Source organism: Talpa occidentalis, unplaced genomic scaffold (assembly GCF_014898055.3).
Source record: "Talpa occidentalis isolate TD23 unplaced genomic scaffold, MPIMG_talOcc4v2.1 talOcc4.11, whole genome shotgun sequence".
Lineage (NCBI taxonomy): Eukaryota > Metazoa > Chordata > Mammalia > Eulipotyphla > Talpidae > Talpa > Talpa occidentalis.
In genome coordinates, this window is record NW_023601104.1 from 101,082,339 (window position 1) to 101,110,207 (window position 27,869).

Sequence of the window (27,869 nt, forward strand, 5' to 3'; positions counted from 1 at the left end):
TGCTCCACGGCCTCCTCCGCCTCCTGCCCCGCCCCTGCCCCGCCCCTGCCCTCCGCTGTCCACATACCTGCTGGGGCCCGCCCGCCCCGTGCCTCCTTCCCTGCCCGCTCGCCGCCCGGCGACCCCCACAGAGACCCTCCCACGCACACGGCCGCCCTCCCACGGGCTGCGCCAGCCTGGGGCACCCCACCCAGAGGTCGCTGGCCCCCCAACACTCCCATGTATGGGGCAGGCTGGTGCGCGCCCCTCCCCGGCACAAGGGCCGGCGCTGCGGGCGGGGCCGCCCCGGGTCTGGGCTAATGTGTAACCTCCAGGCCCGCGCCCCTCTGGCCTGCGCCGGGGCCGGGCAAAGTCTGCAAGAGACCGGGGCGCAGGCAGGATGGGGGCGCTGGGCCGGGGCCTGCTGTGGCTGCAGCTGTGCGGTAAGTGAGGCGGGGTGGGGCCCCACCGCGGCCCAGGGGTCCGGTCCCGGAGGCCCGTGAGAGCTGGGGTGGCTGCGAGCCCAGGCCCGGCTCCAGCCCCTCGGGTGCCCAGCGGAGCAGCCAGGGCCCCCTACGCCCCAGGTCCGCGCCCAGCCTGCCCGGGCCTCCCCCAGGGCACTGCTGACCTCCCCATCACGCCGTGGCCGGTGCGTGTCCTCAGGGGCCGCCCACCGTGGCCGGCGCTCGGAACTGCAGGCGCCCCCTCTCCAGAGCCCCTCAGCTCCCGCACGACCCTCCCTGCAGCACCACCTGGCCGTGCCTGCTGCCCCCTCACCCGGCAGGGCCTGCCGCCCCCTTCACCGCGGCCCTGCGCCACGGTCTGTGCCCGGCCCGGCCCCGGGAGGCACGTGAGCAGCTCCGCAGGCCCGCGGGCCATCCCACAGCCCGGAGCGGGGCCTGGACGCCGCGCACCCCCTGCGCCGGGCGTGGGGGCCGAGCCCCAGGCCGAGGCCCCATAGGCCTGCGTTGCCCCCTCCCAGCGCTGGCCGGGGCCGATTATAAACTCTGGGTCCCCAACACCGACTTCGACACCGCGGCCAACTGGAGCCAGAATCGGACCCCGTGCCCAGGAGCCGCCGTGGCCTTCCCTGCTGACAAGGTGCGGGCCCTGGGGCAGGGCTGGGGCGGCCGGTGGGGCCGGGGCCGCTGCCTGCTACGCTGCTCTTCCTGCAGGTGGTGTCCGTCCTGGTGCGAGGAAGTCACAGCCTTTCGGACGCGGTAGGCCCGGCGTGTGGCCCCTGTGGGTTCCAGGCCAGCACTGGTTCCGGGGTCAGGGGACTCACCCCTGGGATTCATGGGGGTGCCCAGGGGGTGCCCCCTGCCCAGCCTCTCGCCCAGACATGGGGTGTGGGACCCGGGGTCTTACTTCCACCTGGAGGCAGCTGGGTAATTGATGGCTTCAAAGCAGTTAATTCTGGGAGCCCCCAGGCTGGCAGGGCTGGGCATCCAGGGGGTCCCAGTCCTCACCTGTGACCCGGGACTCCCCATCTTGGGGCCGGGGGCATCGGGCAGAGGCTGGGATGCCCTCCCAGCATCTGTACAGCCCAAAGACGAAGATGGGGGGCGGATTGGGGGACAGGGAGGAGGCGCCCTGCCCCCACAGCTTAGGCGTAACCTTGGCAACCAGGCCTTGGCAGGAGCCCGCAGGGAGCCTGATTGCTGGCAGGTCTGGTGGGCAGAGGTGGCACAGGGAGGGGGTCGGGCAGGGCCGCTCCCCCCCAACTTCCCTACCCTGGTGATCTTCTCTTTGGCACAAGCTCCAGCTCTTGCAATGGACAGCAGTCCTTGCCCACTCTCCCCGCACCCCGGGCCCGCCGCCAAGGGGGCTTGACTCAGGGGCGTCCTCCACACCTCACCGTCCTCTGCTCTGCAACCCCTGAGAGCCGAAGTGGGAGCTGCTGGGTGCCCAGGGACTGGAAGGGGTCTGGGGTCCTGGCCCCCCCCCCCCGGTTTTGCCCCCCAACCACAGCTACACGGGGTCCCTTCCTCCACCAGCCCCAGCGGAGCGTGGACCTACAGCCGGGACAGAGCGGGCCTGGTGGGGGCCCCGGTGGGGGGCAGGGGCAGCTTGTTTGAGTCGGCGTCTCCCAGGGGTGCAGGGTCTCCTCGGGATGCTGCTCTCCCGGCTCCCCTCCCTGCTCTGTCGGCCTCTGCCCGGTTTCCCTGTTTGGGGGTTCCCTCCATCAGCCTGGCCTTGTCCTGAGAGGCCACGGTTGTCCTGGCGGGAACGCGGCTGAGCACCCTGGCCGCAGGCCCTGCCACCTGCCTCCTGCTCACGACCCGGCGTGTCCCGCCCTCCCCCTTGGCCCGGCCCAGCCAGCACCCCCGTCGCCCACGTCCTCCTCGGAACCCCCAGCCGTGCCTCCCAGTTTGTGGGTGCTGTCAGCACGGTGGATGGGGTGCATGGGGGAGTCTCAAGCACCCCTGTCCCTCTGCTCTGTCACTGGCTGCTGGGGCGTTCCGGGCCCCTCGCTCTCCGCTGACAAGGACACAGGCTCTGGCCGGCTGCCCACAGTGCGGAGGGCGGTCTGCCAGGGGGCAGCACCAAGACTGGGGCTTCCACCGGGAGCGGCCATTCTGGGCTGGCGCGTCGGGAGCACGGCCTCCCCTCCCGGCACTGCCGAGCGCCCCAGAGTCGCCAGGCAGCAAGTGGCTGCAGCCGGCCCTGGCCCTGTGGGTGTGCCCAGGCGGGGGCGACGTCAGCGGGTGTTTGGCCAAGAGCGGTTCCCCTCCTGTCAGTCCTGGCAGGTTTTCTTTCTTTCTCTTGCCTCCGGGCACGTCTGTTAAACAGGCAGGTGCCCCGGGGTGCTGGCCCCGCTCCCCGCTGGGGGAAGCTCGTCCTCTGCTCCTGGCCTGGCCTGTGGCCCACTGGCCGCAGCGCTCCGGGAAATCAGGAGCAGGTGCTGTTTCCTCCTGCGTGGCACGACGCAGTTCCTCCCCTCCCGCCTGGACAGACCATGAGGTTTTCTGAGTCTGAGCCAAACCTGCAGGCCCGGCCCCCGCCCCCTGCAGGAGAGGTGGGACCCCACAAAGGCAGGGTGCGGGGCTCCCCATCACCCCACTATGGCAGGGCGCGGGGCTCCCCGTCACCACATTCTGGTTCTGGGCACCAGACCCTCCACTGCCTTCTGCTGGAAGCCGGCACACACCCCTCCCGGCCTGCGGGTGGCCGGCCCCTCCTTCCCGCCTGCATTCTCGGGACCCGAGCCCCGAGCTCGCGTGAGTTGTTCCGAGACACCATTGGCTCCGGTCGGCTCGTGTTTGTTTAGGATATTTGCTTCCGCGCTTATGAGTAAGAGAAACCTGAACTTTTCATCTCGTGCTTCATCTGATTCTGGGATTCAAGATTTTACTGGCCTCGTAAAATGGGCGGGAAGTCTCACTTTTTACAAGAGGATTTATTGATGCTCACAAGAGCTGGGGTGCAGGTCAGAGAGGAGGTGCAGGGGGGACGCTTCACCAGAAAGAGCGGGGAGCAGAACAGGCGGGTCCACGTCTGCCGCGCCCTGTGGGCAGCTCCGGCGGGGATGGCCCCCGGCCGCAGGGGCTGCGACAGCCTGGCAGCGCCTGAGGTTCGGGCTGGCCAAGCGGGAGGGCCCAGACTTGCGCCGTGTTCTGTTTTCCAGACCAGGGACGGCGGGAACAGTGTCCGGGAGCGCCGCGGCCTCCCCTGGAAAGCCCTTGGCCTGGGGACTGGGAAACAGGGCACTGGCCTTTGCAATGACTTGTTGCCCGTCGGTCGATTCAAACTTTCTGCTGCTGCTGGTGTCCATTTCGACATTTTAAAACTTCCAGGGGACCGGGAGCGCACCAGGGTTTCCGGCTTCGCGATGGGCGCCGGGTCCTGCTCCCCCGTCCTCGCTCGGGCCGCGGGCCTCGGGGTGCGCCACGGCCGGGCTGTCCTCGAGTCTCTGCGCCAGGAGGACGCCGACGCCCTCACCCGCGGCTCGGGATCCCCCGACCCCACCTCCCCCCGCGAGGCGCGGCGCAGGCCTGGGGTGCAGATCCTCCCGGCTCCCAGGCTTGAGGGGGGCATTGCCGTCACCGCCCGCCCCGGGCGCCTGGGGGCGGCGCCTGGGGCGTAACTTCCCGGCCGGAACGTTCTCCTGGACACGCCGCCGCCGCCCGGGGTGCGGGCCGCGTCCTGCCCAGCGCCCGCCCGGGGCCAGAGCCCGATCTCCGCGCCCCGGCCCGCGGGGGCTGCGTCCTCCCGCCGCCGCCCGTGCTCTTCCCTTCGGCTGTCCCGGGACCGCGGCCCGCCGGGCTGTGCCCCCGCCAGGGCTGTGCCCCCCCCCCGCTCCTGAGGCGCCCCCCGCTCCCGGGCTGTGCCCCCCGGCTCCTGAGGCGCCCCCCGCCAGGGCTGTGCCCCACCCCCGCTCCCGAGGCGCCCCCAGGCCAGGGCTGTGTCCCCCCGTTCCTGAGGCGCCCCCTGGCTCCTGAGGCGCCCCCCGCCAGGGCTGTGCACCCCCCGGCTCCTGAGGCGCCCCCCGGCCAGGGCTGTGCCCCCCGGCTCCTGAGGCGCCCCCCGCCAGGGCTGTGCCCCACCCCCGCTCCCGAGGCGCCCCCAGGCCAGGGCTGTGTCCCCCGGTTCCTGAGGCGCCCCCTGGCTCCTGAGGCGCCCCCCGCCAGGGCTGTGCACCCCCCGGCTCCTGAGGCGCCCCCCGGCCAGGGCTGTGCCCCCCGGCTCCTGAGGCGCCCCCCAGCTCCCGGGCTGTGCCCCCGGCTCCCGAGGCGTCCCCCGGCCAGGGCTGTGCCCGCCCCCCGGCTCCCGAGGCGCCCCCCCCCGCCAGGGCTGTGCCCCCCCCCGGCTCCCGAGGCGCCCCCCCCCCGGCTCCCGAGGCGCCCCCCGGCCAGGGCTGTGCCCCCACCCCGCTCCTGAGGCGCCCCCCGGCCAGGGCTGTGCCCCCACCCCGCTCCCGAGGCGCCCCCCGGCCAGGGCTGTGCCCCCCACCCCGCTCCCGAGGCGCCCCCCGGCCAGGGCTGTGCCCCCCACCCCGCTCCCGAGGCGCCCCCCGGCCAGGGCTGCGCGCGGGGGCGGGCCGCGTCCTGGCCGCTCCCGGGGTGCGGCCTCACGTCCCGCCCGCCTTCCCGCAGCGCCTGCCCCTGGACGCGGAGCTCGTGCTGGCCCCGGGCGCGGGGTTCAGCGCCGCGGACGCCGGCTCGCACCCCGACTGCAGCGCAGGTGAGGGGGGCCCCGGGCGGGCCGGCGGGCGGGCGGGCGGGCGGGCGGGGCCGGACACCAAGCCCCGCCCGCCTAGGTGCGCCCGCGCTCTTCCTCGACCCCGACCGCTTCTCGTGGCACGACCCGCACCTGTGGCGCGCCGGGGCCGCGGCGCCCGGGCTCTTCTCCGTGGACGCCGAGCGCGTGCCCTGCCGCCACGACCACGTGGTCTTCCCGCCCGACGCCTCCTTCCGGGTGGGGCTGGGCCCGGGCGCGAGCGCAGTGCGCGTGCGCAGCGTCACGGTGCTGGGCCAGGTGAGCCGCGGGGCGGGCCCTGGTTGGGCGGCGGGGTGGGCGGGGCGGGCCCTGGTTGGGGGGCGGGCCCTGGTTGGGCGGGCGGGGTGAGCCCTGGTTGGGCGGGCCGGGCGGGGTGGGCGGGGCGGGCCCTGGTTGGGCGGGCGGGGTGAGCCCTGGTTGGGCGGGCGGGGTGGGCGGGGCGGGCCCTGGTTGGGGGGGCGGGGCGGGCCCTGGTTGGGCGGACGGGGCGGGCGGGGCGGGCGGGGCGGGCCCTGGGGCTCCGGCACGCGCTCCCCTGCTCACCTGCTCACCTGCTCACCTACTGCTCGGGCTGTCCCGGGCGCTGCCGCCGCAGACCTTCGAGCGCGAGGACGACCTGGCGGCCTTCCTGGCGTCCCGCGCCGGCCGCCTGCGCTTCCACGGCCCGGGCGCGCTGCGCGTGGTCCCCGAGGCCTGCGCGGACCCGTCGGGCTGCGTCTGCGGCAACGCCCAGGTGAGCCGGGCGGGGCGGGGCGGGGCGGGGCGGGGCGGGGCGCGCCGCGGGCGGGGGGCGCCGCGGCCCGCGTGACCCGCTGCCCCCGCAGGCGCTGCCCTGGATCTGCGCGGCCCTGCTCCGGCCCCGCGGCGGCCGCTGCCCCGCCGCCGCCTGCCGCGACGCCCTGCGGCCCGCGGGCCAGTGCTGCGACCTCTGCGGTGAGCGCCCGCCCGGCCGGCCGGGGCCCGGGGCCGGCGCGCGCTGACCGGCTCTCCGCAGGGGCCATCGTGTCGCTGACGCACGACGCCACCTTCGACCTGGAGCGGTACCGGGCGCGGCTGCGGCGCGACTTCCTGGCCCAGGTGCCGCCCCCGCCCCGCCCCGCCCCGCCCGCCGCCCGCCCCGGCCCCCCGCGGCCGCCGCTCACCTGCCTCCCCCCAGCCCCAGTACCAGGGGCTGCAGGTGGCCGTGTCCAAGGTGCCGCGCTCGCCGGGGGCCCGCGAGCCCGCCGGCCCGGAGCCCGCCACGGAGATCCAGGTGGTGCTGCTGGAGACCCGGCCCGCGGCGGGCGGCGCGAGGCGCCTGGCCCGGGCGCTGCTGGCGGACGTCGCGGAGCAGGGTACCGCCGCCCGCCCCCGCGCCGCCCCCGCGCCGCCCCCGCGCCGCGCCCGCTGACCCCGCGCCCTCGTTGCAGGCCGGGCCCTCGGGCTGCTGTCGGCCGCCGCCCGGGAGTCGGGCGCGCCCGTCGGGGGCGGCTCCGCGGCGGGACTGGACGGGCGGGGGCCGAGCGCCGCGCTCGTGGGCGGCCTGGCGGCGGCGCTGCTGCTGGCGCTGCCGGCCGGGGCGCTGCTGCTGCTGCTGCTGCTGCGCCGCGCGCGGGGGCTCAGGTACGAGGGGGCTCGGGGATGCCGTGCGCTGGGGGCATGTAGGGGCATTGCAGGTGCGCGCTGGGACTCGGTGTGCGGGGCTCGGTGACGCGAATGGGAGGGCGTCGTGGTGTGCAAGCCCCGCAGCCTTCACGCACCTGGCTGCCCCCAGGTGGAGGCGGGATGAGGCCAGCCCAGACCCACCCCTGGGGTTCCACAACCCCGTGTTCGAGGTGGCCAGCTCCTGGGGACTGGTGAGTGGGCAGCAGGAGTGGGGGTGCTGGGGCCTTTCCGGGGCAGGGCAGGTGCGTGACCCCGGGACTCTGCATCCCACAGCCCCCGGAGCCGGTGGACACCAGGAGCACCAGCCAGAGCTGCTTCGTTAACCCGTTATTCGAGGGCACAGAGGCCGAGGCCTAGCAGTGTGACCAACCCACCCGCCCCTGCTCCTCCCTGTCAGGGAGGGGAGCCGTGGAACCCAATAAAGGCGTTTCCTGCACTGTCTGGTGGTCGTGGACACCCCCTCTCCCCTGCCCCTTCGCCGGCCCTGAGGGGCACATAGCTGGAGCATGGGCCAGGGTCCTCAGAGCCTGTCTAGCAGGCGCTCCTGGGCCTGCCCGGGCGCCTCCTGTTAGCAGTCGATGCTAATTACTAGGCCAAACGTGTTCCAAGACCGGCAGTGGCTGTTCGCCCCGCCCTGCGCTTACTCAAGGAGCTCTTGTTACCCGTTACGCACACGCTTCCGGAGGGAGCGGACTGACCCACCCTGGGGTTCCGGCTCGCTCCAGCCGGAACGGTCTTAGCTGCTGCTCTGGGCCATGGCGGCGTCCCCATGCCCACGGTGCCCAGGCTGGTCTTAGACTGGCTCCCGGTCACCCCCCTGTCCACAGGCCCTGGCTCGCCTGGTTTCAGCCCTGGAGGTCGAGGGGGACACTGTCTTTAGGGGAAACATCCAAGAGGCAGCAAGACGGGGTGCGTGTTGCCACTTGGTTTGCGGCGTTTTTATGACGTGCCCCCACTTGGGTTGACGACTGGCTTTCCGGGGCCTTCCTGCTGTCAGGTGCTGCTGTTCTGTGGGTGTGTTGGGGTCACTCAGGCTGCGGTGGGGCGGCGGGCCTGGCTTGCTTTCCGGGTCAGCTGCTCGAGGCCCTCGGCCGCCCGGTCGTGATGTGGCGTCCGCCACGTCCAGTGGGATTTCTCGCTCTTACACCGGGCCCGCCAGTGTCTCTTCCCACTCAGTGGCGGCGAGTCTTGGTTTTCCCGCGAGGCGTTTCCGCCTCAGGCCTGAGCGAGTGTTTCGGCAGAGGCCCCGCAGCCTCCCGGGCGCCCACTCTGCTTTGGAGCCTTTCCTGTGTCAGCAGGTGTCGACAGCGCAGTGAGGTCTTGGGCTGCGCATCTGGATTTGTTTGCTCAGGGCTCTCGGGCCTCTGGAATCAAGTATCTGTGTCCTTTTCCCAAAGGTGAGAGGAATTCTTGGCTATTATTTATTTCTATCATTTTTTCTACCCCTTTCTCTTTCCATCCCCTTCAGGGACCTCTGGGGCGCGGACAGCTCTCCCCGTCGTCCCAGAAGAGCCGTTTTTGTTTTCTCGCGCGTGGCCTGCGCGCGTCTCGGCCCTCGCGGCCGGCCCTGCGTGTCAGCCGGGCGGCAGGGCTCCTGTGCGCCGCGGTCCGTGCTCGGCGCCACCTTGCGGGTCAGTCGCTTTCCGTATCTCCAGAGGCACAGCCGCGGCTGCCGTCGCGGGCTCCCTCCGGTAAAGGGCATCGTCGCGCTGCATCCTGATCTTTTCCAAGGTTTTTCATCCCAGCCCCTGTGGCCTCCCTCCCCCTTCGTTTTCAAGGTTCGTGGCTAGAAGCGAAGGCTCTTTCCTCCTCTTGGTGCCTGGTTTTGCGCCGAGACGGCGTCTGGCCTGCCGGGGCCCTGGTGTCTGCGCGCTGTGCTGACTGGGGGGCGCCAGTGCTGGGGCAGCGGCTGGGGCCGGGGTGGGACGGCTGCGGGGCCCTTATCGAGCTGCGGGGCTTTAGCGGAGGGGGTCTGAGCCCAGAACGGCTCCTCAGGCTGAGCTTCCCCCAGGCCTCGGACTGCCCCACAGCAGGGGCTCAGCCCTGGTTTTCAGGGTGGGGCCGGAGAAAAGTGACGGGGAGCCGCGGGCTCGCACAGAGAGGCCCCCGGCCCGACGGCAATCACAGCGGAGGAGGGGCAGCTGTGTCTTGGCACTCGGCCTCCCTGCTGCCCGCCCTCGGGGCGGTGGCCCTGGGAAGGGGCCTCGGCTGGGATAGCGCTTGGACGGGCCTGTGCGCGGGGGCTTCCACACCTCAAGCCTCCCGCGCAGCGCAAGCTTGTTCCCAGGGCTCAGGCCCCTGACGCTCTGACCAGAGGTAGCAGGCGCAGGTGGAGGTTGTCCCGGCAGTGCCCTGGGCGGGGCCGACAGGGGCTGTCCCGACACCACAGCCAGTGGAGAGAGAAAGCTCCCCAGTGTGGAGACACAGGGCCCCCACCATCCAGTTCCTTGCTCAGCCCATCTGGGCCTTGGCCTCAGTGGACAGTCACCCTGTGGGGCTTCACTGTCCGTCCCATTCGAGTCCATTTCCCATGTCTGGCTCTGCCCCCACCCCACACAGGCTGGTGGCTAGAAGTCCCTGAATGCGTGAGCCCTTCAGCCCTGCAAAGTGGTCCCATGGTGGCGACCGTCTCCACCCCCAGACAGTACCCACGGACATCCCCAGTCAGGGTGCAGCCCTGCCTTCCCACTCTGGTGTGGCGCCAGGTGTGGGCCAGGCCTGCTTCCATGGGGTTTTGAGGGCATGTCTGCCCCCCATGGAGCCTCACTGGCCCCTGGCAGCCTGTGTGTCCCTGGGCCGCATGGGGGGTGTGCGGCTGGCCCTGCGGGGGGTGGTCCCTGTCAGCACCTCACTTCAGGCTGATAGGGCGCAGGGATCAGGTAGTGGCTTTTAAACCAGCAGCATGGTGCTGAGGGTGCAGCCTTGAGTGCGGATGTGTGCCCGGAACAGCTGCGGTGCCCTCTGGGGAGATGGGCAGGGGTGCTGCCAGGGCTGGGGGCCGCGCTCTGGCAGGAAATAGGCTTGGCCTGCACAGCCCCAGCAGATGCGCCGCCTCGGGAGCCTCCTGGCCACAAGCCCCGCTGACTCAGGGCGTGTGGGGTTCTTGGTCTCTAGGGTACAGCTCCCAAGGGTCAGGTGCCTGATGGGGGTCAAGCTTCCTACCTGTGAGGCAACAGTGGGCAGTGCCAGGGGTCCCGCCCACTCTCAGCCGTGGGGGTCAACTCGTGGGAGGGCTGCCCTGGGGTGGCGGTCCCCGCAGGGCTGGCTGTGGGTGCACCACCGGGTGCACCGGCTCTTCCCCACACCCCGGCTGAGCTTCCCTTCTTCGCTTTATAGACCTTCAGGGGGTGCCAAGTGCTCCTACGACGGGCAGAGTCACCGTGTGCCCCACAGCCAGGCCTGGGCCGTGTTCTGGGTGCAGGGCCCCTGGGGGCGGCAGGGAACAGGTTCCTCGAGGGGAACCACGCCACCAGGCCCTCTAGCGTCAGCCCGCGGAGCGCTGGGGGAGTGAGGCTGTGCCGGCCCTTTGGGGTGCGGGCCAAGCTGGCGGCGTTTTGGGGTCGCAGCTAGTATGTGGTCAGGCAGGCTGGCGGTACTTGGCTTAGGTGTAGCTTTCCACAGCCTGGCTGAGACCCACCTTCGTCTTTGGGCCTCCTCGGCACGTCAGCCGGACAGCGCCCACGCGGCCACAATCCTAATGACTCCTGATGGCCCAGTGAAACTCCCCTGCGGCTCCGCGGCCTCGATGCGGCTCCCCGCGGGGCGACACGCACGGCACGGTCTCTACAGACGCGCCCCCGCACTGCTGTCCTGCGGCCGGGACGGCACGCGTCTCATTGGGCGGACGCGGCCTCGAGGGCTGAGGCCGTGTTGTGGCGATGGGTGGTGGGGCCTGTTGGCCGCCCTTCCCGACGTCTCGCTGAGAGGGAGGAGGGGGTATGCCCGGGCAGGCGGCCCCGAAGCAGCACCCAGACAGCAGCTCCTGTCTGCGGGCGGCCTCCTGGCTTCTCGAGCGCGGCCCTCAGGACAGTCACAGGACGGAGAATGTGGGTGTCCAACCGGCCGCCCCCGCCTCTTCCACCCTCTCCCACCCAGCGCTGGGCACCCGGGCAGGCACCCTGCTCCCAACCGAGGCTGAGCCCCACTGCTCCTGGGGGGCGGATGGAGCACAGACCCCCTGCCCACACTGGCCCCCCCACCCTCACGGCGCCGGGCCGCCTGGGCAGTGAGGTCTCCGCCGTGCAGACTGGCTCCGGCCTCGTGGACACGGGCCCTTCTGCTCGGCCCCCGACGCGGACTGGACGTCACGGTGGGAGCCGGCCTGCATGCAGACGGCCGTCTGCGCCCACGGGGGTTCCCAGGATGGGCACCACGTTCAGACAAGCCACCGAGACCCTCAGGCTGCTGTCTCCGCTTTACTGACAGGGAAGTGGCTCACATGTCCTCACGCCTCAGTAATTACAGACTCAGACTGACAGTAGAAAGTGAAACCCAGGGCCCCGCGGAAGGCCTGGCCTCAGCAGTGCAGCCAGGGCGCTGGCAGGGAGGCGGCGCAGCTGCCCTGGGCCAAGGGCATGCTCCGTCCGCCGGCCAGTCATACAGAGCTTTTGGCGTGACGGGCTGGATGTGGGGTACGGGGCCCAGCCAGGCTCCACGCAGAGTGAGGCGGGTGCAGCGTCCTGGGGCTCCAGCCTCGTCAACCGGCGGGCCTCGGAAGGCTACAGAGGACCCTGGGTGCGAGTGGGCGCTGCTGGCTTCAAGGTAGCGGCGGCAGCGCCCCGGCTGTGGCTGGGACGACACACGAGGACTGGCAGGCTGCCTGCAGCTGACGGGGGTGGCTGCATGGACAGGAAGACCACAAACTAACCCCCACTTTCTTGTCTACAAGACTCCAGCGACCCTGGGAATGACCCACGACTCCCCACCACCCTCCCAAGGCCCTGGCGCTGGGGCCCATGTGCTGAGGCCGTGCCGGGTGTCACTCCCTGAGCGCGTGGGGGCCCTTCATGTGCAAATGAGTGACTGTCTGCGGCATAAGACCCATCATTATAATAATAAAAGATTTTTCTTTGTCTTCATATCTACAAATCGATTCTACATTTCCTCGGACCACGCTGGAAGAGAGCTCGGTCTTGGCACTGACGTGGGGCCGACCGCGCTGCTCCCCGGCCCACGGCGGGCGGCCAGGCTTCAGGCGTCGTACTCTGGTGGCTCCAGGCCTTCGAGGGGGAGCTGGCTCCGGTGGGGGGAGTTGGGGCTGGGCGGGCCGCTGGGGTTGGAGCTGTTGGAGGGGGTCGAGTGTTTGGTGGAGTCGGAGTCAGGCTGTCAACACAAGAAGGCCGCGTAAGCACCGCTGCCCCGGGCCGGGCACCGTGTCGGCGCGGGGCAGGGGGCGCCGCTCGCGCCTTTCTCGGCACGAGACCGGTCACGCTCTGCACGCGTCTGCACGCGTCTGCGCCCGCGCCGGCTGGGGAGAGCCCCGCCCCCTCCTGGGGGCCGACGGAGGCAGCGCCCGGCAGTCGCCACCGAGGTGACGTCGTGGTAAAGCAGAAACGGGGGACCCCGGGCCGCAGAGCACCTGGGAAAGGCCCGTGGGGCTTCCCCTAAAGAGCGGCCCGAGGCGCCGGCCCCCCCCCCCATGCCAGCGCACACGGACGGGCACCCCACGCGAGCCGCAGGCGAGGACAGGGCAGCCAGCTCAGACGGCGCCACATGGAGACGAGCGCAACCTGCTCCCAGGGGCGGGCGGACTCGGCGCCCCCCGCGGCATCACCAGCGCCGGGGGTTGAAAGCTGTGCTGACTGAGGATGCGCCCTGGGCACGCGGCTTGGGGAACCGCAGGGCACCGGGGGCCGTGGACCGTGGCTCGCTGTCCCCTAGCTGTGCCCACAGGTGTCAGAGGAAGTGGGGCGCTTCCACGCCACCACTCGTGCGACTGCTGGGGCTTGAAAAATTTCAGAACAGCCGGGTGAGGAGAAGAAAGCAAAGAGGGAGAACAAAGACCTTCAAAAGCATGACCTCAGCGGTCACAGGACGGGTCTCGGGACCTTCCAGAAAAGGAAGCCCTGCACCAGGCAGCCGCCAACCAACTCGCGGGCTGGGGTGAGGCGTGAGGGCACAGGCCAGCCCCAGACACGGAGGCGGCGCCGTCCGTGGGATCCACCCGTGGGCGTGAGAGGGGCCGGGTAGAGAAGCGCCTCTTCAGCCAGGTGAGAGGTGCCCGCAGAAAGGACCACGTCCGTCTCACGATCCCGGCCGGTGGCAGGACTGTGACGTCACAAAGGGAGCCCCACCACGTGCGGGGGTGACGCCCCAGACATGCCACCCATACACCAGGATCAAACAAGCACAAAGCCAGCCACTGAACACCAGAACCAGCGGAGCGCGGGGGGGCTGGACCCAGAACATTCCAACACCAGCTGCGGGGGCACCAGCCGCAGCCGCCGGAAATGTAAAAGAAGCGCGTCCCAGACACACGGCAGCGCATGAGCCCCACGTGACCCAGGAGGGGCCCGTCAAGCAGGGAGAGGCCCAATGTCCTCCCAGGAAAGGTCACGGTGGCGGACACCCTGACATCACCTCCGAGCTCGCGTAACCTTGGTGAAATACAAGCCCTGCGTCTACTCCTCCGTCACGCTGCCCAAGCCGGCTGCGGGACTGATTAGAAGAAGAAAATGAAACACTGCAAAGAAACTGCCGAAGGGGGACCCTGCTCCACCCGCAAGCATGGGTGGCCCTCGCCCTGCACGGCCGAGCGAGCGCCCGCGGAGCCAGCTCAGTGTGGCAGACGCCCTTCCAGGTGGAGGACGAGACGGCGAGGCGGACACCGGGAAGGTACCTGCGAGAGCAGCTCGGGGATTCCCGCAAGCAGCAAGAAGGCAGGGGTGGCCCGCAGACCGGTGACTTGGGCAGGGGCGGCCGCCGGCCTGGAGAGATGGCCCAGGGCATTGACCTGGCTGCAGGCTGCAGTCCGGGTGGGCGGAGGGTGCCTGCCCCCACCGAGAGCTTGCTGCCTGTGCTGACCCCAGGCAGAAGCAGGCCCACCCCACCTCAGAGGGGAAACCGAGGCACAGAGGGGCGCACCCCCAAGTGCATAAGGACGTGGTGAACTGGAGCAGGGCCTGGAACAGGCTAAGAACAGCCCGAGCAGGGGGCAGCCGCCCACGTCTCTGAACCCAAATGGTGGGCAGAGGACAGGGAGGGGGGCCAGTGGGGCCAGCGGCTCCCCATGACAGCCGAGGCCGGCTGTGCCGGACAAAGACCACAGCTACGTGTTCGTACAGCGAGGGGCAAGGTCTAGAAGTGGGCTGCATGTCACAGGAAGGCCTTCCCTGCCCAGTCCACGCCCCTCAACAGCACCTGGCGGGGAGGGGGAGCTGCAAGGAGGCCCCAGAGTGGGGCCCCTCACCTTTCTCCTGCGGGGTCAGGGTCCGAGAGCCCATCGCGTCGTCCCCCTCTGCACACCCCACAGGGTCCTGGGGGCGCTACAGGGCAGAGGACCCCCAGGCGTGTGGCGCGGGGCCACCGGTGGCCAGGCGGGTGCCCGGCAGCGGGTCATACCTCTTTGTCCAGGTCCTGGTCGGGGTCCGACATGCTTCTCAGAGGCATGGCCACACCGGGCTCCGGCCCACCTAGGGAAGCAGACGGCCGTCGTCTCAGGGAGCTGAATGAAAGGGGGGCCCAGCACCCCAGGCCCCACCCTGGCGCCCACATACCTGCAGAGGGCCAGGAGATGTAGGGCTTGCTCCGGGATGGGGGCTGGCGGGACAGGCTGGTGGGGGCCGGGCCGGGCCTCTCCTCCTGGGCGGGGGGCGCAGCGCTCTGGGGGACACCCACAAGTGAGCAGCTCGGGCACCCGGCTAGGAGCGCAGGCAGACCCCAGTCTGCACCCCAGGCCCCCGTCTGGGCAGCAGTCCCCGGCCAGTTTTGAGCTAAGAGTCAGCACGAGCAATTTCAGCCCTACTGGAATCCCACGGCAAGCTCTGGGCGAACAGGAAGAAACTGTCGCCTGCTCTTAGGAACGAGCTAGTCGGACATGGCTGCCGACAGCGGATGTGAGGAGCCCAGGAGAAGTGGCGCGGGCGGAGCAGCCCGGGAGGCGCAGGCCCAGGGGCAGCTGGCCCGCAGGGTGGCGGCAGCGGGGACAGCGCGCTCACCAGAGGCAGGTCCATGAGCACCTGCATCCCGTCGCCCGGGCCCATGTGGGCCACGTGGTTGAAGTTGGTGGGGTTGGAGATCATCTTGGACCTCAGTTCCGGGTCTCTAAGCATCTCCCTGGGGAGAGAAGACACCGAGGTCACCCGGCATGGCCCAGCCCCTGCCCCACGCAGCCCGCCCCCGCCCCGCCCCGCTCACCGCCGCTGCTGCAGCCTCTCCTCCTCCGGCACCTTGAAGACGAAGCGCCGCTTGCTCCGGGTCCGCAGCATCTGCTTCTTGCTGTTGTCTGAGGTGTCGGGCACGTTGAGCGCCACTCCTGCGGGGACGGGCAGCCAGTGACGCAGCCCGGGGTGGCAGCGCAGGCCCCGCCGCGGACCCAGCCCCCCGGCTCACCCGAGAACGCGCTCCGAAAGTAGATGAGGCGCGGGGGCTCACAGCCCAGCAGGTTGAGGGTGCCTTCCGCGTTCAGCGGGCGGATCTGTGGGGAGCCGGGGCGCACGTCGCTGAGCACCCGCGGCACTGGCAGGGGGGGGAGGGGGGGCGCCACTCGGCCCGGCCTTACCCTACGCAGGCCGATGGTCTGCACCCACTCGGCGGTGCAGGCGTCGAAGACGTCCACGCCATACTCGCTGTACACCGTGACGTGTGAGGGGCTGCAACCTGGCGGCGGGCGGAGTGTCAGCACCTGCCCCCGCGGCCCAGGCGCCGCGCGGCTGCTGAAGGCCTTTCTGGGGAGCAGCTGGACGGGTGGGGCAGGTTTTCGAGACCAGACGCGGGAGCGCATGATCACAGGCGCTGCTGCCCAGGCAAACTCGGGGACAGCATCTGGTCTCGGCAAACACTTAAAACCCCAACACAAACTGGGCGCGGCTCCGCCCACCCCGCAGCAGGCAGACACCCGCGCCTGCTCGAGCTGGCCCTCTCTGGTGCCCTCAGCCCTCGGTGACCACACGTGCAGGGAGGCTGGGTCTGCGCCTCTGGTTGGAACAGCCATTGGGGCGTAGCAGCCGGCCCACCTTCAAGACCTCAGGCCAGGCCGTGGCAGCGGGAGCTGGAAGCTCCAGGCCTCAGTGGGAAGACCCTGCGCGCCCCTGGCCTAGGCTGATCCTCCTGAGCGGGCCGGGCTGCATCACAGGGTGCAGATGCGAGCGGCTCAGCCCGGCTCTGGGTGGCCCCACCCTCCCGGGCCCAAGGTGCACCCTCGTTCCCAGGGAGGTTCAGATTGCTGACCGCACGGCCAGCCCTTGCTTTTGAATAAAAAACAAAACAGGGTCCAGGAAGTAGACGGCAAGTGCCGACCCAGTCACCAGACGCCTGAAAGTGACGTGCGGGAGGCACCCTGTGGGAATGCCGCCCCTGCCCAGCAGGCTTGCGTGAACGCAGGGTGCCTCAGCTGGGGCTCCCTTGGGCATGTGGGCAAAGCTGGGAAACCGGCTGGCAGGGCAGGCGGGTGTCCACTGCGGGGTGGTGGGAGCCCGGGTGCAGCTCTGCCCGCAACCGCCTGGTGCCCTGGAGGGCCCAGGAGGGCTGCGGACCCACCGCCCACACGCAGGCTCCAGGGGCTCTGCGGCTCCAACTTCACTGGGCAGCAGCTGCCTCCCAGCAGCTTGAACGGCTCGTGATGCTTGGGGTAAGGGCAGGAGCTGGGCTCAGTGCACGGACAGCGGCCACCAACCTGGCCACGGCCACCAACACCTCGCACTCACAACCTGTATCCTCGTCACGGGGGCGATGCCCGGCACACGGGGATGCTGTGGCTCCGAAGCTGCCCCGTGCCGGCAGGACACATGGAGGAGTGCAGGGTGGGCACCCTGTGCCCCTGCCACCTCACCTGTGTGCCCCTCACAGGCCGCCCTCGGCCCACCTGTGCCCCCGCCCTGTGCAGCCCATCCGCCTGCCAGCGGGTGGGCTTTGAGGACCGGGGTCTACTGCGAGCCACCGGGAGCCGCCGCCTGGGCCTTGCTCACTGAGCTCTAAGGACTGACCTGGACTTCAGAGCCCAGTTTTTCCGGCCACTGAAACCTCGAGATGGGTTTCTATAAGTGGGAATGTACAGATGAGGTGGGGGTCTCTCCGGCAGTGCCCTCTGCCCAGGGAGGCTGGGGTACCTGGGTACCTGGGCCCACCCGTGGCCACCGCCACCGTGGCCCGGCCACCGGCGGGCTGACCCCACACCTCCCACAGAAAGCCAGGGAGCCTGCCCTGAGGACGTGGCAGGGACGGAGGCCACCCCAGTGCAGTGGGGCGCAGTGGACGTGGGGCGGCAGCGCAACGGATACATACTGCAGGCGACGGGCACCGCGGGCCACATGAGCTCCTGCACGCGCGCCCTGCGGCCCTGTGGGTCCACATACAGCCCCATGTGGCTGAAGCACAGCAGGAACTCGTCACTGTGGAGAGGCACGGCACAGAGGGCATCAAAGGGCTGCTGTGCGAGGAAGCTGAGCGAGGGGTCGGCGGCATTCACCAGGCTCAGGGCCTGCCCATCGCCCTGGGGGCTCAAGAGTGAGAACCCAGAGGGGTAGCCGACACAGAGCTTGTCCTGCACCGCAGCCATCCACTGCACATTGCCGGGGGCCATGAGCTCGTTGAACTTGCGGTGGAAAGGCCTAGTTCTCTGCAGCTCATAGCACAGGATCAGCCGCTTCACGGCCACAAACAGGCAGGTGGACGGGCTCTGCTTCAGGGTGGCAGTGGTGATGAGCTGGCAGCCCTTGGTCTCTGGAAGCTTGACATCAACGTTGCTCTCTATCCCGTCAAAGCAAGACCACGGGCAGAGGTGGACGTGGTGGTTGCGACCGCAGCGGAGGATGGCGACTTTCTCTTTGGGTGCGAGCTCGATCTGGGACACTTTCTTGTAGTCAGCGGCGCGGATGATTACTGCAGGACAGAGAGGGGCGCGTCAGCCTCGCCCAGCAGCTAGCTGGCCAGCCCGCGGCTCCCTCCCCAGCCTCCTCTGAGCAGGCCCCGACCACCAGCCTCCCAGCCTGGGACGCACAGGCAGGGCCTCGCTCAGCAACTACCCCCGGCACTGCCCAGGCCGGTGAGGCTCTGTGGGGTGGGTGTGGACCCCTCGTGGCTCATCCTTTACCCCAACCACCCTTGGGTTGCATTTGGGGAAAAGGACCATGTCCACCCTCACTGGCGCCCCCCCACCCTGCCTCCATGGGGCTCTGACACACGGGCCCGTCAGCCAGGGAGGCGCAGGGCCTAGGGCCACGCCGAGAGTCCTTTCCATTTTCAGAGGCAGCCAGGATGGGAGGCCACGTGGAGGTCGGTCGCCTACACTGGCTGGAAGCGTAGCCTCAGCAGATGCAGGAGTAGAGATGCACAGCTCTGCCCGGGCCACCCCCTTCCCGGCCTTCCAGACCCCTCCTGGAGGGCAGCACGGAGTGCGGGCCTCCCGGCCACTGATTGCCGAAGTGGCCAGGCTCAGAGCATCCGAGGGCATGCCTCGTGTGCCTTGCTGCGCTCTCAGTGTGTGCTACCCTCGCCTACGTCCTGGGGCGGGCGCTGAACTGCACCCCGCTGGGCTCCCGCTGCTACCCCCGCTTACCGTCGTGGGCCAGCTCGATGACGTACAGCCCTTCTTCCAAGCCCAGCGCGATCCTGTCCCCATCTACAGGGCAGAATGGGTGTGAGCGTGTCAGGGCAGTGGGCAGCTGATGGCTCCAGCAGGCGGCCCCCAATGCCTGGAAGTCCCGCCCCCGGCTGCGTACCCAGGACGGCGGCTGCCACCACAGCCTTGATGAGGGGCAACGAGCTGTCGTAGGCCTCCTGCGGCACGTGCACCACCTGGCCACGCAGCTGGTTCTTGTGCAGGATGGACTGCAGCCCCTCTAGGATGCCCACCCACTTCCTCTTCTCATTCTCATTCTCCGTCAGAATGAGCAGTGAGCTGGTCTTAGAAGGGCTACCTAAGAGAGAGGCTGTCACCTTCAGGACAGAACAGGACAGACAGAAACAAGAGCCATTAGATGCAGGCCCCGGCGGGCAGCACCGCGCCCCGAGAGGCCGCCTGCCGCGCAGTGCAGGCAGGTGGGCAGTGGCGGCCATCAGGTCTGGGTCCCGGCTCCCGGAGCCACAGCCCCTTGCTGCTGGAGCTCGGCCAGCCCTGACCTTGCCCATACTTTAGCCCACGCTAAAGCCACTTGCTCCAACGCCCTCACTAAAAGATTCTCAGCCCATGTCCCGGGAAAACAGGCTCAACAGCACGGGGCGGCCGAGCCCCGCCCCAGGAGCCCAGGGCACCAACCCGCCACGGGCCACTCGCCCTGTCACATGGAGAGAGAATTTGCGGGAGGGCCCAGGCTCACTTTGTGTCGCCCCTGCTGTACACAATTCCCAGTGGGACGGAGTGGGTGGCCTGACTTTCCAGAAGCTTCCTAACCCTGTGCTGGGCTCGGGCCCTCCACCCAGCTGCCCCACATGCTGCTGCTACTGCTGAGCAAGCCCTTGTTTCCTCCTGTCTGGTGCAGGAGACGGTCGGGCACCCGAGGGGCAGCACCAGGCCGGGCCAGTACCGCAGCCCAGCGCTGACAGGAGCTTGCAGGGCACACGACGTGCGGCCCACGCTGGGGCAGGGAGCAGGTGCACGTGGCACAGGAACCGTTTTATCTTAACCGTGGGATTTTAAGTGACTGAGTAAACGTCCCTAAAAGCAGACCTTGAATATGCACGGGATGTCTCGGCGTGTGGCGTGTATGACGTCTGAAGACAGGACGGAGCTCACCGAGAACGCGTTGTCTCTGGGGAGACACGCAAGAGTCAGAACATCGGGGCGACATGTGCACCCTTTTCCACGCGGTCTCACAAGGACAGCACTTGCTTGAGTCTGCCGTCTAGGACATCTTGCAGGCCCTTTGCCTCCACGTGATGAGAACACGCGGCACCAACAAGCCCGCGGGCAGCTGGAGACCCACTGCGTACCCCAGAGGGCGAGAGGAAGCCCCCACACCTGGCGCACACCCTGCCCTACAGGCACCAGCACACCAACTTGGCTGCCCCCAGGCTGTCCCCTGGTGTCACTTTAAGTCAGGGACCACTGTGCTGAGGCGGCCAGGGGCTGGCTCAGTTGATGTGGGGCCAGGGGCGGGTGACGCCAGGGGACCAGACCAGGTGGAGATGAGGCCAACGGCAAGGGCACCCGCTGCAGCCCCGGCCCTGCCCGCGCCAGTGCTGGCTGGGGATGTGGGGCCCCGGGCCAGCCCCGTGGGGCAGGCGCAGCGCATGGTGCTATGGTGGGGGCCGGGCCCCAGGCGCCAAGGAGGGGCTGTGAGGCGGAGCATCCTGCCTGTCCCGCACCCTCACCACACCCGACCCTGTGAATGTTGTCACCACGCTCAGGTGCCGGCGCTCAAGACCGCCTCATGCAGGCGATGACCAGCGCCCACAGGCTGCAGAGTCCGAGCACAGCGGGGCTCATGGGCCTGCAGGCACATGTGATGGGACACCTCAGGGCACGAGAGGAAAGGAAGACGCAGACCTGAGGTCCAGGACCTGGCTGGCTACCACGCCGGGCTGTGTGGACTTCCCCTCCGGCAGGTCGTACAGGAAGAGCTTGCAGTCGCAGACCACCGCGTACGCCCGCTGCCACCCTTTCTTCACCCCGGTGGGCTTCGGAACCTGTAGGCGACAGCAGCTGTGTCCCACCGGCCAGCAGGACCTAGTGGCTGCGGGTTCTGGGAGGCCTCTCAGAGACCTGTGCCCACGGCCCCCTCGGCAGGCACAGCCCATCACAACCCTGGCCAGGCAGGACCAGAGCTGGGCCAGGGCACCTGTGGGGGTGGGTCTGGCACACGACAGAGCTTGTGCCAGGGACGAGGAGCCGGGGCCTCAGTGGGTGGTGGTCAGGCCCTCAGCGGCCCAGCAGGTGAGGGGGGTGTCACCACGCTGGGCGTGGAGTCCCGTGCTCCACGCTTGGGCCAGGATGGGGGCAGGACGGTTCTGTTTCTGGGAGCCTGCTTCCCGGTGCCCCGTCTCCTGGGGTGGGAGGCCCCCGCATGCAGCAGGACCTATAAGACACCTACCTTGACGTAGCCCTTATAGGCGGTGCCTATGCCCCGCTGCACGTCCACGCCCAGGGGCCGCTTGGCCTGCTCGGCGGGGATGGGGCACACCTGGGGGGCGCTGTCCCGGCAGGAGGAGTGGCAGGCGAAGGAGCACACTGGAAAGCAAGGGCAGGTCAGCAGAGCAGAAGCTGCCGGGTACTCGCTGGCAGCCCACAAGGTCCCCAGATACGGCTCCCGGGCAGCGCAGGAAGGTGGCTGACACTGCTGGGGCACTGTGGGGGCCCCGCGGGTGGAGCGAGTGGCCGCAGTACCATGCTTCCTGCGCTCCTGAAGCCGCTTTGCCCACCACAGGCACCCCACGCCTTCTCCTGATGGGAGGTCCTGGCTAACCAGCGCAAGGGAGCGGCTTCTGCCTCAGGGGGCATGAGGACAGGCCAGAGCAGCCACTGGGAACCTGAGACTGCCGTGCGTGCAGCCTAGGGTGAGCAGCCAGTGGGCACTGGCCGACGCGGCCCCTTGAGTGGCCAAGTCCTGGGGGACTGACTCTCAAAATTCAGCCAGCTCAGCCCACAGCCGGGACTCTCCCAACACAGTAGGGGTCACGGGGTCCACTCCCAGGCCTGCCTGAGCACAGAGAACCTGCCCCTCAGGCCCTGTGCGGGCCGGGCCCACACTCACCCTCGCAGGCGTAGCCCTGCCGGATGAGCCCCACCATCAGGGAGGTGCAGTGGCTGCATTGCGTGGGGCTGGAGAAGGACTTGACGCTCAGCTGGTGGGCCTTGGGCTGCAGGTGGGACACAGGAGGCCACAGGCTGTAAGGGATGGGCGGCCTGTGTGCCCGCCGCCTCTCTGGGAGGCACGCACCCTCCCTGTAGCACCAAGCACCATCAGAGCCTGAGCCAGAAAACAAACCGACAGGCGCTGCCTGAGGGTCATGAGCTGGCACACACAGGGCCGGGCCGCCTGGGCTGAACCGCAGCTCGCCAGACACCGTCTGGGACACAGGCCGCGCAGCTGCATGTCAACCAGCCCCATCACGCTGGGAGGTGCCGCCTCCACCCGCCTGGCAGACAGGACACAGAGGAGACTGCGGAGGGGCTGTCACAGGCCACCACAGGAGGCGAGGGCAGGACTGGGGCGGGACTTGAGCCCCTGCCCCAGGGAGCGGTGCTTACGCACAGCAGGGCCCAACGCGCCCGGCTCCCATGATGCAGGCCAGCAGTGCAGCCCTAATACCAGCCACCTTCTGAGCGGGCGGCGCTGGAGCTCTCACCTTTGGTCCAGCCAGAGTGAGGGCTTGGGTGGTGGGATGCGACCCGGCAGGCGGCCTCTGGGGGTGCCGAGTCCCGTCCTGGGAGGTAAGCAGGGACATGTGAGCATGGCCCTGGCCCAGCACTGCTCCGGTGCCAGGCCCTGCTCACCATTCGCTTCCCTCCAGGACTGGCTGATAGTGGGCAGTTCTGCACTCTTAAATGCCTGCATTGTTGAGACACCTGTCGAAGCGGTGCTCACCCAGCGAGCCCATGCACTGACAGCAACTCCAGAATACCAGCCGGGTCTGAGCCTGGAAAGAGGCCTCCCAGCTGGCCGGGAGCAGGCTGGGGCAGGCAGCGGCTAGCTCTGCACACCCAGGACAGCAGACGGGACGTCCCTGCAGGCCCAGGGTGTCAACAGGGTGACAGGCCTTACCTCTTGCTGCCCTGTGCTTGCAGCCACAGCAGGGGACACTTCCGGTTTTGAGGCGTGTGTGTCCTGCTCACTGGCTGAGCTGGTCTGTGAAAACAAGGGCAGAGAAACAGATGAGCGTGGTCCACGAGACCTGGGCGCTGCAAGGCGTGCACTGGGTTCACACAGCCAGGCCACCGGGAACCCCCTCCCCCGAGATATCCTGTCACGGACCCACTTCACACGCAGCTGTCCTGCTTCCCTGAGGCTGAGAGTGACTTCCCCGGGCACTGGCATCCCGGTGAGCAGCAGAGGGGCCACCCCGCCTCTTAGGGGTAGCCTGATACACGCTCTCCCACCCGCAGCCTGACAATGGGGCAGGAATCAAATGTGTCAGAAGCCATTTCATCTACACCTGGGGTGGCCAAATGCTGCTTAGCCCCATTTCAGAGACCAAGAAGAAAGTCTGACATCGAAAGGTCTGTGGCCTGTGACCACAAAGGCGCACTTCCCTGAAAGTTTCACCGCACAGGGAAGCAATGTTCTAACCGCTTGTGGTTCCCAAGTCAACCTCACCATCTGAAACAGGCTAAAGCTCTCAGGCTAGTTTGTGGCTCAAGCCGCTCCCAAAACCACCTGAAAAGGGCCTGGTCTTCATGAGGGTCCTGCCAGTCAAGGCCGCGCCTCCCGCACGGAGCTTGTAGCGGAGCTTGTGTCCACATCAAAACCCCACTGACCCGACAAAGCAGAAGCTGACAGTTCAGGGCCTCCCCTGGTGGCGCAGGTGGTTGAGCACCGCACTGTGAAGCGGCCCTCAGCCTCTGCAGCGCCGCTTCAATCCCGGCCGTCTGGCGAGGGTCCCACATGGCAAGCAGACCTCTCCTGTCTCGCCCGCTGCTCCCCTCAGCAGTGTATTTCATCAGTCTGCCTGTTCTGTTCCCTACTCTGGCTCTGCCAAATTCTCTCACCCTCCCGCAACTTCTGGCCTGTACCCCGGTTCTTATATAAATAAATAAATAAATAAATAAATCTTTAAAAAAATAAAAGAAAAGAAGTGGCAGTTCAGGCCATCAGGCCGCGGTGCAGGGAGCGGCCTACAGGTGGCGGCAGGACCGGGACACAGGCCGCGGCCTAAGCCCACCCTCGTGGAGATGGGCCCATGAGTTAGAACCCGCCTTTAGGTGAGTGAGGTGCAAGAGGTTACTAAGCCACTTAAATTTAGCCACGGAACAGCCCCTCTAGTTTTGTTTAGTTGGTTAATTAATAAAAGGATGCGATTAAGGCAGGGACGGCCAGGGTTAGGGCTCCGGCAGAGTGGGAGGCGGGCAGCGGGCACCACAGGACTTACTTCTTCCCCAGAGGTTAGCAGAGAGGAGGTGGAGGAGACAGAGTCCTTGGTGTGACAGACAGAGGACAGAAACCGTCACTTCCTGCCCAGTAACAGCGAGCATGAAAACACTGCTTCAGCCGCCGCGTTTAACATAGGACAAGGTAGCGAAGCTTCTAGAAGATGCAGAGTACGTCTGGAAAGGCTAACAGACACAGGTTCTGACCGCGGATTCTTTTCTGTCCACCAGCAGACGTCCTTCCCAGTGCCCAGAGGCACTGGGTGGGGGCAGGGGCGAGAGCGAAACACTAAGAAGGCAGGGGCCCGCAGACACCCCCTGCCTCAGAGCGAGCAGAGGCCCCACTGGGAGCCTGCTGCTGGGTGGATGCTCTATCCACAGCAGAACAAAGCCTTGCTCTCCTGGCTCCCTCCCGTCTGGTTCCAGCACCCAAGCCTCCAGCACGGCTACAACCACAGGCAGCTCTTGTGCCGCTTCAGACTCGAGGAGGAACCGGCCTGTGGGCGACAGTTCTGACACCTGCTTCTCAAAGCAGGGCTCCAGGGAGGACGAGCTCTTCCCTGGAGGACGCCAACAGGGGTCAGACTCAGGTGTGCCCCCAACACCGGGGCCACTGGGGCTTGTGGTGGCTCACCCAGCGCGGCCACCAAGGGCCGACAGCCCACGGATGGACGGTTGCTGGTGGACAGACAGCCAACGGCCCCTGTCTGGGTGCTGGCTACTGGGCAGGAAGGCCCTTTCAAGGATGCGGTCTGGCAGATGCCTGCTCAACCTCACGGTGAACCTGGCGTGAGCAGGCGGCAAATGGGCCTCTGTGGGGGGATGCGCGTGTCCCATCGAGAGCAATGATAGATGTTCCACAGGACAACGGCCCTAGCTACGAAAGCACCAATGCTGTTGGAATAAGGGGGCAAGGAGGGGCCCTGCTCTGGCCTGGAGGTCCGCGGGGGCTGGCCAGGTGCCTCAGCCCGTGCACACTTGTGTGACAGCGACACGGTGGCTACTGGAGCCCAGGAGAGAACCAACGCTCTAGTACTCAGGGGCCACCGCCACCTGCGACTTCTTTCGAATAGCTCAGGGCAAAGGCATCTGCGTGACACGCCAGGGCTCAGCACCGCCCCTCAGCTGCCCGGCAGGCTTAAGACCTTCTGAGGAACAAGTTGGAACCAAGAAAAACACGGACCAGCCCCTCAGACGCCCCACCCTTGAGCATAGGCCTTTCTGCTGCCTGAGTGGCGCGGGAGGGCAAGGAGCCTGGTCCAGGCTGTGGATGGGGCTTCCCCGAAGGTGGGGCTCTTTTGGGTGGGGGCTAGGGTCAGCGCTAGCCCAGGCTGCCGCCTGAACTCCAGCACCAGGGCCACCATGGTGCTGCCCCCGGACAATCGCCGGAGCCCACTGGGGTCACAGACGTCTCCGAGAGGCAGCATGACCGGCCTGTTCACCTGTGAGGACGTGCCGGAAGCCCCTGCCCAAGGACCCAGGCCCTTTCTGCATGAACTTCCCTGAACTTAAGCCGCTTCTTGAAGACAGTGCACATTCCTTCCGCCTCTGCATCTAACCTCTGGTCAGTCCTGGGCCAGTGTGACTGAGAAAGGCTGAGGGACACGCAACTCACTGGCTGGCGTTGGGGGCTTACGGTGAGGAAGACGTCACTTACCCTGAAAGGCAGGTCATGTGCAAGAGGCGCAGAGTTGAAATATTCAAAAATAGAGTCCTGGAAGCCGGGGAGCTTGAGCCCTGGGAGAGAACAGAGGCCGTTAGGGTGGGTCTGGACACTGCTGGGCATAGGCGGGCGGCACTCCCCAGGTGTCACTGCCGCCTTCATGAATTGGTCGGGCTGAGGGGACCCCAGTACAGCAAGGTGAAGAGGAAGCTCACTCCAGAGAGTAACAGGACTCTACGAAATCTCTGCATGAGAGGTCGGGCCGGGCACCCACACACCCGCTACTGCCCCCATGACAGAGCCGTGTGGGCTCACCCATGGGCACAGGGCTGGGCAGAAATCCCAGACACAGAGCACGAGCCTGTGGCGTGTCACGCAGGAAGGAGTGACAGGAAACCAGCAGGGAGAGGGGCTCTGACACCAGCATCCACTGCAGGAACAGACCCAGACCCCACCCCACCCACCAGGCGTACGCAGGGCCCCAGGGTGCCTGAGTCTAAGGAACGGGCTGCACAGGCCCCAGAGAAATGCATGAGGACTGCCGGGGCGGTCACGGCGCCGGGCTGTTCCTCTATGGCTTAAAAACAGGAGAAAAGACTAATAAATATGACACACAAAACCTTTCAAAAAGCTTTATGCTTGCCAAGAAAACAAAGCAAACCAAAAAATCACAAGCCAAATAGGAAGAAAACAAGTCAGGAAAAGCCCTTTCAGCTGCACTAAACCAAAGGAGCTGACGCAGTTTCTAAAAGAAAAGACGATGGCTCAACTAGGGTTTTTTAAAAATGTCACAAAGCACAAATATAGAAATCACAGAGTGAGAAATCATAGCACTTAGACACCCGGAGAGACGCCCGTGCAGCGCACCAGGACAGGGCCAGGAGCCGCGCCAAGAGATGTTCCCTGGCGGTGCAGGAGCACCCCGCAGAGCAGGGCTGTGCCCACCTGGGCGCCGCGGGGGGCCTGCCTTCCTTGTGTTTTCAAGATGCATCAAAGGAAGAATTAACTAAAAACTGGTTACCGGAGAGATCGTCGAACATGCCAATTTTGGGATTTTAGCTTTGCGTTATGTAAGTACTTTTATATATAAAAACTATTAAATCTAGTAGAAAATTAACCATTTTATTAAGAAACATTTCCATAGTCCAGAAGTTTATGATTTTAATTTACCTGTATCTGCTCGAAATTTTTCCTCCATCTTTTTCTTCAAAATTTCCATTTCTTCTAATAATTCTCTATTTCTGGCTTCAGAATCCTTTAGTTTACTGAAAAGAGAAGTAAATGCACTAAGACCAGCCCTGCATGCGCTGGCTCAGGTGTGTGAGGCCCGAGGGCGGCAGAGCTCAGTGCTGGCGGCACCTAGCGCCAGGCAGACACCCCACACGCTATTGGACCACGCAGCCTGGCCTCTACTTGAGCCCCCGTGAAGGCACTTTGCAGTTGGAAACAAACACAATTTGCAGTTGTGCTTTCTGGAGGTGTCTGCACGACGCCCCAGTGGCGCTGATGACATTCTTAACCCCCTCTGATCTAATCATCTGTCCTCAAGGACACAGCCTGGTCACTCAGCTGTCAGGCCTGCAAGCGTCGCTCCCACGGCCCACATGGTGAAGCAGAGCCACAGCCACCCAAAGCAGCGTCCCGCGCACTCATGCAGTGACAGAGTCCAGCCAGGCTGCACCGGAGCTGGGGCGAGCAGGCAGGCCATGTCTGTGGGACGGGAACAGTGGGGGCGCCCACCTCACGGAGCTGCTGAGGGTCACACCGTTTGAAGAACACATGCACAGCAGCTCCTGACACAGAAGGTGTCTGTCTAAACGCAGACACCGTTGTCATCACGCCCTTAGTTCAGACCAACAGGACTGGGACACAGCAGCCCAGCTGGGGGCCCACCTCCTTCCAGGCAGGTGCCAGGACTTGCCCTTGGCTTCCACTCCCCAGCTGCCTGTGCAGGCGGGCAGGCCCCGTTTCTATGGGGCTGCGTCGTCGCTAGGCCTGAGTGTGTGAGAAACCATCCACAGACAGCAGCCACATCTTGAAAGGTGGTTAATTTACCCCTGGCGAAAATGGCATCCTTGTTTTCAAATAGGTGCGCCAACTTCAGCCTCTCTCCAGAGAAGAAAAAGCCCTCGGCTGACACCCGCACTTTAGCAGGAGGTGTGCAGAGCGGGTGACAAGCACACA

At 67.3% G+C, this 27,869-nt stretch overlaps 2 protein-coding genes across 4 annotated transcripts in view; one reads left to right on the forward strand and one right to left on the reverse strand.

Annotated features, from left to right (window-relative positions):
- Window positions 1-379: 379 nt before the first annotated feature.
- Window positions 380-7,303, forward strand: AMN (amnion associated transmembrane protein). The gene is made up of 12 exons (XM_037502021.1): window positions 380-422; window positions 962-1,080; window positions 1,155-1,199; window positions 5,076-5,163; window positions 5,240-5,457; window positions 5,795-5,932; window positions 6,024-6,132; window positions 6,194-6,276; window positions 6,356-6,533; window positions 6,609-6,801; window positions 6,953-7,034; window positions 7,117-7,303. Exons 1-12 carry the CDS (start codon window positions 380-382, stop codon window positions 7,198-7,200), a joined length of 1,380 nt encoding a protein of 459 aa, XP_037357918.1. The 3' UTR covers window positions 7,201-7,303.
- Window positions 7,304-11,993: 4,690 nt separating this feature from the next.
- The window catches only part of CDC42BPB (CDC42 binding protein kinase beta), a 64,916-nt gene continuing 49,040 nt past the window's right edge, over window positions 11,994-27,869 (reverse strand). Inside the window, exons 20-38 of one of the 3 annotated variants that reach the window (XM_054692823.1) lie at window positions 26,856-26,950; window positions 25,680-25,759; window positions 22,701-22,784; window positions 22,285-22,362; window positions 21,690-21,795; window positions 21,030-21,166; window positions 20,486-20,625; window positions 19,667-19,748; window positions 18,720-18,936; window positions 18,557-18,619; window positions 17,284-17,880; window positions 15,563-15,660; window positions 15,394-15,478; window positions 15,199-15,316; window positions 15,000-15,117; window positions 14,559-14,664; window positions 14,404-14,474; window positions 13,682-13,769; window positions 12,132-12,165 (exon numbers count right to left, since the gene is read on the reverse strand). In XM_054692823.1, coding sequence (XP_054548798.1) covers window positions 12,161-12,165; window positions 13,682-13,769; window positions 14,404-14,474; window positions 14,559-14,664; window positions 15,000-15,117; window positions 15,199-15,316; window positions 15,394-15,478; window positions 15,563-15,660; window positions 17,284-17,880; window positions 18,557-18,619; window positions 18,720-18,936; window positions 19,667-19,748; window positions 20,486-20,625; window positions 21,030-21,166; window positions 21,690-21,795; window positions 22,285-22,362; window positions 22,701-22,784; window positions 25,680-25,759; window positions 26,856-26,950 — 2,368 coding nt within the window. In that variant the 3' untranslated portion in view covers window positions 12,132-12,160. Of the gene's footprint in view, window positions 12,166-13,681; window positions 13,770-14,403; window positions 14,475-14,558; window positions 14,665-14,999; window positions 15,118-15,198; window positions 15,317-15,393; window positions 15,479-15,562; window positions 15,661-17,283; window positions 17,881-18,556; window positions 18,620-18,719; window positions 18,937-19,666; window positions 19,749-20,485; window positions 20,626-21,029; window positions 21,167-21,689; window positions 21,796-22,284; window positions 22,363-22,700; window positions 22,785-25,679; window positions 25,760-26,855; window positions 26,951-27,869 lie in introns of all 3 variants that reach the window. The other 2 variants (XM_037504053.2, XM_054692824.1) reach the window with 2 other exon arrangements.

Bases quoted from the DNA above. Each gene is read 5' to 3' on its own strand.
- AMN (XM_037502021.1), top strand. From the start codon at position 380: ATGGGGGCGCTGGGCCGGGGCCTGCTGTGGCTGCAGCTGTGCG. The intron at 1,200-5,075 runs GTAGGCCCGGCG...GCCTTCCCGCAG, and splicing joins GTCACAGCCTTTCGGACGCG to CGCCTGCCCCTGGACGCGGA. The intron at 6,802-6,952 runs GTACGAGGGGGC...GGCTGCCCCCAG, and splicing joins CGCCGCGCGCGGGGGCTCAG to GTGGAGGCGGGATGAGGCCA.